Source organism: Phaethon lepturus, unplaced genomic scaffold (assembly GCF_000687285.1).
Source record: "Phaethon lepturus isolate BGI_N335 unplaced genomic scaffold, ASM68728v1 scaffold16267, whole genome shotgun sequence".
In the NCBI taxonomy this organism is placed as follows: Eukaryota; Metazoa; Chordata; class Aves; order Phaethontiformes; family Phaethontidae; genus Phaethon; species Phaethon lepturus.
The window spans coordinates 18,646-29,156 of NW_010552655.1; the positions used below are offsets into that span (position 1 = coordinate 18,646).

Genomic DNA, 10,511 nt, shown 5'->3' on the forward strand with positions numbered 1-10,511 from the left:
GCATTCCATAAAAGCTGGTTGTTACACACTGACTGACAACATTCCTGTCTCTGAAAGCAACTAGAAGTCACATTTAACGAATACTCTTGCTGACAGAGCTCCGTCTGTAGTGCACTTGCTTTGAGACTGATTACATGACTGACTGAGTATTTGAACAAATTAAAACAGAGAAAACCAGCAGTTTTACTAACATAAACTAGGACTGTTGGATAAGGAGTGAAAACTAAGAAAAAAGACAAATTGATCCATGCACCAGCTTCTCCACATGAGCTGGATAAAAACTTGTCTTCTGTAAAGACATCAGGTCATTACCTTTGCCAGTGCTTTCCTTTCCCTGTGTACTGAGGCAGAGAGCTATAGTTAATTTAATTGCCATATCTTCTGGCTTTCTCTAGAAGACTTCAGTAGAATGCACCAGCAGTTTTTCTATGCAGTTTTAATAAGATAAGCAGCTACAGAACTTCTAACACTATGACAGTAATGGCTTCAGTATGATTTCAATGTCATAACATAGGAGAGATTTTGCTTAATTTAACTAATGGGTGCCAATAATACTCCGGTGGGGGTGGAAATAATCACTAAGTTGTTTTACTTATTTAATTCAGGAGGCTCACTCGTAAGACTAAGGGAAAACATTTTCATTCATTATTAACAGGTCACTAGATATTATATAGCTAAAGCAGTAGTAATAATACAAGTAGCTACTAATGTAAGGATGAGGTTTTTTTCATGTCATGGTGAACAATTAATCACCATTTGCTTAACAAATTGTTAACTTGGCAAATACGAGTTTCAAGATGTGTTCTGCTTACTGTTTCAACAAGAAATAGTTTCCTGATAGAATTCTTCCTCTTACAACATCATTAAAACCTTCTCGTCGTGTTGCAGCATACATACTTTCTGTGGACTTATTCATGTCAGAACGGTGTCCTGAAAAGAAAAAGCAATTTGGAAATTAATACTTTTTGTAATCCTTAAGATTTAACAACAAAAGGTAATGTTATACATAGTAATACAATAGGCCACTGTTTGCTGCAGTCTGACATGCTACAATGAAAACAGCAAAGCATATTCCTGTTTTATTATAGAAATATTAAACAGATTTCAAGCCCAGATACCCATGTGTCTAGAATTGCAATATATTAGACTATGTATTTATTTACGTGAAATAACAACAAACAGTCAACTGTGAAAAGCATATTTACTAAAACTAATACTTTTTAATGGCATCCAGCAATGTTTCTATTGTCTGAGAGAAAAAGTTCTTTCAAAGGCCTTACCATATTCCAGTCCATCAAACCTGGCCATATTTGATGCCACTTCTGCTGTGCACAGCACATGATAGCAGACAATTGAGTAACGAGTGTGTGGTAAACTCACTTCAATTACTTTAGCACCTGCATTCTTGAAAAGGTCAGCAGCCTTTGACCAGAGTGCCAGAATTTCACTAGAAAGCCCTGGTGCATGATACTCCTTAGAGGAAAACAAGAAGGGAAGTGATTTTACATACCAGTTTACTTCTAGGCAACCAAAATGCAAACACTCCTTGCTAAAAATACATTGAAACTATCACCTCACTACTGTATGATTTAAAGTACTTATTAAAACTACTTGCATCTACTAAGTATTATACAATCAAGCAGTACTCAATTAACAGGATTCAGTCTTCTTAAGACTATTATGTTCATCTCAGAAGGATCAACCCACATATTGCAGACCATGGAATTTCATCAGTTTCTTCTGAAGGAAAAATTGCCCAGTAATCCACTTATTTGTCTATTCATGGAGACTATACTGCACTGCTCTACAGTTTGTGGGTAGAAACTCTTCAGGCTTAAATCCTAATACTAGGGCTACCGTGAGTAGGAAAGATAAAAAGAAATTATGGCCATAGCGTATCAGTGGCAACTGGTACGAAATAAGCAAAACAATCCACCGAAGAAGAACTACAATCAAGGGGTTTGGAGAAGACTTAGATAAGCTACGTTCCTGCTTAGCAGCTAAGTTAAAGATAGTCTATTAAAATTATCTGCTTTGAAGATACTTACTTTAGTTCTAACCACACTATCAGAGTCATAATACTGTCTAATTTCTGAGTAGCTATGATCCATGTTTAATATATACATGTATCTGTTTAGGATAATGTTGCAGTAGGAAACAACTGTCCAAAGGATACAAATAATTAACCAATACCACTATTCTAGATTTATCAAAATCTAAACAGTATGCAGCTAATTAATTTTCTAGGCATACAATTTTTGCATTTCACAGATCCTGAATAATTAATTGGTCAGTGGACATCTCTGTTTACCAAATTAAATCTTTTGGTATACAAGTTCTAGCACAGGTTCAGATACTAAGAATCAAACCAGTAAATGTTATTCACATTGTCACTTTGAAGGCAGAGCCTTTACTAAATTATAATAGGCAATTAAAAATGGACTGAAGTGCCAAATCTTGTGCCCAAATTACAAGTATCCTTATAGTTACAAACATGATTGAACTGCATGCATCAGAAGCCAGATTATAGTTGCCTTTCAACCCCTACTAGAGTTCTGCAACCACAGCTCCTTGTGCCTCTCAATTGCCTTTAAAATTCTGCTTTGTATTAACACAGGGCCATTTAGACAAGTATCTCAAATCACAAACCAGTACTAACCTCACTGTATGAGAAGGCACTAAGAGCAACTTGTTTGAGGTTATACAGGTGACTGATGAAAAAGCAGCAGAGAGAACCAAGAATTGAAGTTCCCCGTTTCCCCTGGAACTTCCCAACAGTGCTTCCCACAACAACAACAAAATGTTTTAGACCAAGCATTAGCATATGCTTACTCTGAGTTGCCTGCACAGGCAACAGGGCACATACTCCTCTTTTCCAGGAGCTGCTCATAGTGTCTTCACTGTTTTAAGTCATGAAAGACTGAGAGGTGGTGGGCAAGACACAAATATTTTTTTTTAGGTCTCTTATTTGCTGTTCCTGTCCACGATTGTTGACAAGATTTAAATGTTACCTTTGGAATTCCTATTGAGAGCTTGCTGACATCAGTCAAACTGGGTAGCTCAAATGGCTTAAAGTTGTCCTGGATTGTGGTAGAGTCTTTAGGATCATGTCCAGCAAGTGAACCTGAAATATGATATGACATACAAAGAACAGGAAAATGTGCATTGGGTAGCCAGAACTCAATTTGTTTTGAGACAATGTTGTAAATGGAGGTATGTCATATACAAAGACATATGAAGCAGTAATACCTAACACAACTGCTGCGTCATCCACACATCTGGTTAGGATTCCTGGCACATCCATGGAGTTCACTAGAGGAATGAGACCATGGCGAGAGATCAGTCCGTATGTTGGCTTTAAACCTACTACACCACAGTGAGCAGCAGGGTTTCTGGTAGATCCTCCTGTGTCTGACCCTAAGGCTCTATGGTTTCAAAAGGATTATCATTAGTAAATAATTCAAAACATTTCCAAATAATAAAAACGTATGGCTTTAAGATTCATGGATTTAAAACCATCTGAATTCTTCCAGATTAGAAGTCATAATCACACAGCCTAAATTTCAGTCTGCTCCCTACGTCTGCTGTTTTTTATCTGTTATTTTTCTTAGGGCCTCTGAATTAGTTAGTGAGGAGGGCCCAGTTGTCTCCACAAAGCAGAGGTAGACAGGCAAAATTCAGGCCATCTGAATATGGCCCTAAATATCTACTTCCTGCCTTCTCTGTTGGTCTGTTGCAATTCTGTGGACTCCAGAAGATATGTCTCATACGATTTAGTTTACAATTTTTAGACAGATATCTTATTTATTCAGTAGCAAATACACTATGAAGCAGCATTTTCCAGTATATAAATAAATAGCAACACAGTACACTTTTTGCTCTAAATAATAGGGCACAATTTTCAAAGTCTAGGATGTTTTTCCTGTTTCCAAATCTTTAAAGGATAGCATCAGAACTCTCAGTTTAGAGTAGCTTAGGTGCATTTTTAGAACGCAGTATTATTTTTTTTTTAGTTGACTTCTTTTTTTGTTCTTTCCGAACAGAAATTTTTGTTTCAAAAACTGTAATGGAATTGGAAATTCATATTGAAATGAAACCTGCTTTCCTCTTGTTTTTAATAGCTTATCTCAAGCACTATTTAAAAAATAAAACAGTTTTCATCCAAATCTTTGCCAAAAGTTAAATTAAACTTCAGAAGGAGGTGTAATTTTTGTTCAAGTGGGTATGTGACTTTTCCCATTGGCATCTGTTTCTGAGATAGCTGAACCAATTCAACTGACTTTGTTGAAGTGGCATCTTTTCAAAGCTTTTGTGTTGATATAATATATCCTCAATTTTGTAGCATTTCTGTACATCCAAATCTCAAATTGAAAAAGACAAAGACTGGCAGCATTCCTGATGCTTGAAAGAAACTAATAGAGTGGATATACAATAGTTTATAGGCAATAAAATAGCTGGATGAAAAATCTCCCTGATCTGACGAAGTGCTGAGCAGCACAAACTGGGAGTTCAGCATGCCCAGCAACATAAGAGAAGGTGCCAGACCCTATCAGGATCAGGCCGTTCTGGCTCAGGACAAGGACCAGCAGTCTTTGGGAATGGCTGCACTGAGTTCCCTTTCGACAGTATTAAAATGTTGATTAGACTACATCCCAGCAAAGGGCAATGAGATGAAGACAGGTATCATGAAAAAAAGGAAAAAAAATTGGGTTTTGTATATAAAAACATAACATAAAAAAGGGCTGTAATCAACATTAGCAAAAAATATTTTAACAACAGACACTTACAATATAGACTATGGGTAAACAAGGACACAGTAACCAAAGAGCACCTTCTTAAATACCTTCCAGTTAAGAGCACAAATGAAATAATCTTCTATAAAATGTGCTCCACTATGTAGCTCTCAAAACTCCATGAAATGAAATGTGTAAAGTTTTAAGGATCTGATTTATTTTAACAGCTGGATGGAGAAGATAGTATAGACAACTGATTTGTTAAATAGTGTGTTGCTAGTCTATGCAGATAATAATTGTTGTAAAAAACAAAAATCCAGCTTGTTTAAAATTCTTTTAAAAAAACAATCAAAACAAAAATCAAAACCTTAAAACTGTACTGTAACTTTATAGAACAGACAGGTTTGTAAGTATCTGTATAGTAAGTATCTGTGTATCCTTTTGTTGTTAGGGATTTGAAAGCTTTTAGATCCCCAATCTCATGTATCATAACATAACTCTGCTATAAAAACAAAGGAGGGGAGGAAAAACTACTATACTGTTACAAATTAATGGATTTCCTCATTTGCTGCATTACATTTTCAGTGGGTATTTGTGTAATGCACTTACTGAGGAAGAGGATAAGTCACAAACCCCATGTTAATATTAAAAGAGTATGTTGGAATAACAATAAAACTGTTGATACTTTACTGCTATTACAATTTTATTTTACACAGTGCAAAATGGTCATGTATAAGCCTAAATTTGCCTACATGGGTTCATTCTGGCTTCACAATATGCCACAAATAAACTAGGGATGCTGAAATAAATTCTTGCATGTGAATAACCCTCCCATTTCAAACTAGATTATGAGAAAATGATAAAACTAAAACCTTGCAACATATTTTGGACATTTAATAAAAAACAATTTCAAAAAGCCTCTTACGCAAAACATGTGAAAGATGACACAGCAGCTGCACTGCCTCCTGAGCTCCCTCCTGTTATTACCCAGTTAGACTCTTTGTCCTCAGAATGGGCTTTTGAGGCAGATTTTTCTTTGTACTGTCTTGAATAACTCCAGGGATTTCTGACTGGTCCAAATACCCCATCTGTACTCCCAGATCTAAGATAGTCAGACAGGACAGATACAGACATAAGTGACAGATGACACAAGTGCATTCACCATGGTTTTTTTCTTTATCCCATTCCTCATCCTTCATCCTAGCAAATTAAATTTCAACACAAAAAGACCAGTGTACGTAAATCCTTGTGCAGTCAATTTCAACAATATTAAACAGAATTATAAAGTTTATAGATCTTCACCCCTTTCTGACACAGAACCTGAACTTGTACTTCTATTTTCTGCTAGTGCCACTGAAAAGAACGTAATCATAAAAACATAAAACTGATTTAAGCTACATAACATTAAAGCCGCACATCTCCTTCAAGACAAAGGTCTTCTGGTTTCCTAACCCCACATTTGGAAAAGGCAAAAGATGACCACAGTCTTGTGGAAAACCATGCTGCTAGAGGGTGGGGGGGAAAGCCCTGCAACAGCAGGAACAACCACTTCTCTGTAAATAACGCAATATTACTCACTCTGTAGTACTCTCCTGAGGCCACAGTTTGCGGTTCAGAGCACTGGACTGGCTTCTCAGAAACTGGTTTCAGTCAGCATGTGGTCACCTAAATGTGAGCTGCCACCAGAAGCGGACGTGAGGGGTGCTTTCCTGCTTCCTTACAACCTCCACCTCATGTTCCCTTTAGCTCCAGGGTACCAGTGTCATTAACCAAATCATCAGATTGAGTGGGCAGTTGACACAGAAGCTGAAAACTGACCTTATTGAGACATCACTACTTTTGAGCTGGATCAGCTCCCTGATCAAGCTCATGGTGCAGCCATGTTGCTGCTAGCATAAGAGACCATGCAAAGACATTTTTTTCTAGACCCAGAAGTTGTGTGACAGAGACTCCAATCCCTAATGGCCCAATGTTGCTCCCTGCTATAGCTTGGTTGTCTTCACTGATTTGCTGGAGAACAATTTGTGAGAGCATTTTCCAACATGCTCCTGACAAAAAGTCACCAACATTAGCTTAGGCAATTTAAAGTGTTGCTCTGGATTAGCCTGTTTGCAGCAAATAGGGAATACTCATACAAATTACTCCAGTGGCTGACTCAGAGGCAGTGACTGCCATGAGGGGCATGATAATAATTAGGTAAGGACAAAAAGCACCAGTAAGGACAGAGAAAAGGGCAGCAATTAATTGTTGTTGTAACCAATTTCACTAACACACTACTGGATGTGGAAGAAGTCTGCTTATCCTTGGCCTTTTGCAAAATCTGTACTGCTTCCTCCCCCTCAAACACTGCTGTAGTCAAACACTATGTTCATAAAACTCAAAATTTCTATCATTTACACGACAGTATAAATGCTCAGGGAGAAATTAATGCAACTCTATATACTCTTCATGGGTAAGTATTCATTATTTTCTAAGATTACAGGTAGATTGGAACAGATGGTGTGTATTCTATTTACTGTGCAATCACACGTTAAAAATAATAAACATCACTCACCCCATTGCAAATTCATCTAGGTTTGTTTTTCCTAAAAGCACAGCTCCTTGATCCAGTAATTTCTGAACTACTGTAGCATTGTAAGGAGAAACATATCCTGAAAACAATCAGAACAATTAAGAGAGTGATTAGTGTGATACAGCTGATTTTTAGAAGTAGCTACTATGAGTACTTTGAAGTTGTCATTATTTATGCATAAGAATTGTCAGTTCACTGTGCCAAAATTTTGCTTCAAGATAACATAAGTAACTTCCAAAATTTAGCAAAAGTAAACCAAATGCTGTTTTGTTTGCAACGTCTTTTTGTTTTTTTCCTCCACAATTTACAACGAAGTAATTCTGGATTATACGTTTCTAGTGTGGAGCTAAGACTTCACGTAAACAAGTTACCACAAGGGTAGCACATTACTGCATTCAGCCAATTTGCAGGAACTGTCTAAAATTAGAAGAAATGAGAAACAGCTCTTTACAGAAGAGTGCTAAGCTACCTTTAATTATCTCCCATTACCATGAGATAAAGGAGCATATGGTTAACCACAAGCTGAAATACTAACTGGCTATCCTGTGATCAAATGTGCACCCTTGACAACTTAGGCCTTACATAAACTAGGATGAGAACCATGACACTTCAAGGAGATCCTAGGTAGCAACCAGTTCCTTTTGTGAATTTTGACAGTTTCTCCACCCCCACTCTCAACAGACACAACAAGGACAACATTGCTCCTAATACCCTCAGCCATGACATCGCAATCAATCACAACGGGCCTGAGAATGTGCTTTAAGGAAAAGCATCTCAGGTAATATAACACTTTTTAAAATGGCAAAGTCATATTTTGTTTCTTCTGCTATTAAAAAAACCCATAATCAGATTAGGGTTTCACTAATTTACTTGAGCTATCTTCCACGAAACTTTTCCATTTTACTTTGTGCAGAACAAAAGAGATATAAGAAATGTTGTCTCCTTTTGCTTTTGCCGTGAAAACATTTGTGGTTTCAGCTGGGATAGAGTTAATTTTCTTCATAAAAGCTAGCATGAGGCTTGAAAATGTTCATGGCATGTTAATAGAAACAATGAGATTCGGTAATTTTAAAGAATTAAAAAAGCCTTATAGAACATGTCTGTATATCAAGAATATAGAGAAAAGAATTGTTAATGTCTACTCTTCCTACAGCCATACGAAAAAAATATTTAGGTCAACAATTATCAACACAACAACAACAAAAAAAAGAGACTCTCTTTGGATTTTGCTAGACAGAACAGCAGCAAACAGTACTGACTGCTCTCCTGTAGACCTAAAAGTAATGTGAACTATATAATAATTCTATTTTAGTATATAGGCTATAATAAACATTGCATCGTTAAAAGCATGTAACTCTATGAATAAAGGAGAGAATGTGCTTACACAAGAAAAAGATGCATCTGATGAGCCTGGTGGAAGAAACTAGATAAGCATATTTTCTCAAATGAGTTCAGCTTATTTTTTGAAAATATTTCGATTTCTGGAAGTCTCCACTCCATAAACCCTCTAAAGAGAAGCTCAAGAGCTCTGAAATTAAATCTGATTTTACTTTAAAAGCTCTACTGTACCTTTTAGCATGTTTGATGCACATGTTGTCTCAATGCCAGCTGTATTAAAGTTGTCTTTTACTGCAATGGGAATTCCATCCAAAACACCCAGCGGCTGACCTGCATTAGGAATTATTGCAAAAACAACAGCGATTAAAGCAAAGTGTGCTGTATGTATAGTCTTCTCATCAATTACAATTTATTTTACATGTCCCTTTGGATGCTTATTGTAAGCAAGGTGCTATCCACTTAGCATTTGATCATTGTCAGTTATATTTTCAAGAACCATCTTCCATTCTAACTCTAGCATTGAGCATTCTGCCCAGACCAGACTTGACCCTGCAGGGCACAGCTCTGCAAATGTGTCTAAGCCTGCAAGACAGGCAGTTACTTTCATATAGCTTAGCTATCCCAAAAGAGTTCTTACCTCTTCAAATGTGACCACATAATGCTTATTTCAGCCATAGGTGCTGCCTAAATCTACTCCATCCCTAGGCTGGGAGACATAAATTCTGCCTACCTGACACACACACTAGACATGTTCTAAAAAAAATAAAAAATCACTGAGGCAGAAAAACTCTTCCCTATGTGATCGATTATCCACCATCAGGCATTTAATTTTATCCACCATCAGGAATTTAAAATGCCTATGTCGGGAAGCAAAACACTCTGGCTGGCAATTTTCTTAAGCTGTCAGAGGACAGCAAGTGTCACCCAGAAAGGAAAACAAGCACCCTATTAGGTCAAAATTTCCATTTTCTTTTTTCCAGGAAATGCAAAGGAAAACGAGGACGTTCAGCCTCTAAATGCTGCAGATGACAGGATTTAATGCTGTTCTCTTTGCCAACTCATAACTGCAATTAACGAAGTTGCTTTATTTCCACTTGTTTTCATAATTTAGAACCTGACGGGCTGAGCTGGATGTTTGTCCACTTCAGTCAACAGGCGTGCAAGAGAGCACTGCATCTTCCTGTACATAGTAGCAGTTGGCTACCACTTTAAAATAAATTGCAGAGGGAAAGAAGAGGCAACCACTAGCACTGCTGTTCAAGAAGCACCGAGCCTATTTAATCTGCAGTGCTCACCTGGTTTGCTCCAGGTTTTGCCTTTGATTTTTTAACTGAACACACCAGTGGGTGCCAAGCCACGAGGATGCACCTGCTGAAGCCTCAACCACAATCTTCATCCCCTAATAGTCAAACGAGTAGCACATACGCCTGCTTTAAAAAGTGGCTTAATCGAACACAAAGAGCTCCTCCACAGCAGTTTTTTAAGGACTACTATCAAATAAGTAGGCGCAAACATACCTCTTCTGTATCTTTTCTCTGATTCTTCAGCCTGCTTCAAAGCAGTTTCTTCCGCTACGGTAATATAAGCATTAAGCAGTTTGGTGCTTTTGATGAGGGAAAGGCACCTCTGGCACAGCTCCGTCGGACTGACGTGTCCTTCCTTCAACGCTGCCGAAACCTGAAAGCGCATTCCCCGTTTGGCGGCAGCCAGGTAACAGGGCCCACTTCGAGGCCTTAAAAAGATAAAGCGCGGTTCCCGCTGCGGGAGGGAATCCGCGGGAAGAGCTCTCGCTGGCCCCGCTGTGGCTAGTCCCCCACCGCCTCGGGGAGGGGGAACGCGAAGGGACACCGCAGCGGGCCCGCTCGCCC

General features: G+C 38.0%; 1 protein-coding gene across 1 annotated transcript in view; it reads right to left on the bottom strand.

Moving 5' to 3' along the window:
- QRSL1 (glutaminyl-tRNA synthase (glutamine-hydrolyzing)-like 1) overlaps positions 1–10,332 on the bottom strand; it is a 12,904-nt gene extending 2,572 nt beyond the window's left edge. Inside the window, exons 1-8 of the mRNA XM_010291286.1 lie at positions 10,161–10,332; positions 8,875–8,973; positions 7,288–7,384; positions 5,659–5,835; positions 3,250–3,425; positions 3,012–3,124; positions 1,281–1,473; positions 813–930 (exon numbers count right to left, since the gene is read on the bottom strand). Coding sequence (XP_010289588.1) covers positions 813–930; positions 1,281–1,473; positions 3,012–3,124; positions 3,250–3,425; positions 5,659–5,835; positions 7,288–7,384; positions 8,875–8,973; positions 10,161–10,332 — 1,145 coding nt within the window. The remainder of the gene's footprint in view (positions 1–812; positions 931–1,280; positions 1,474–3,011; positions 3,125–3,249; positions 3,426–5,658; positions 5,836–7,287; positions 7,385–8,874; positions 8,974–10,160) is intronic.
- Positions 10,333–10,511: the final 179 nt, after the last annotated feature.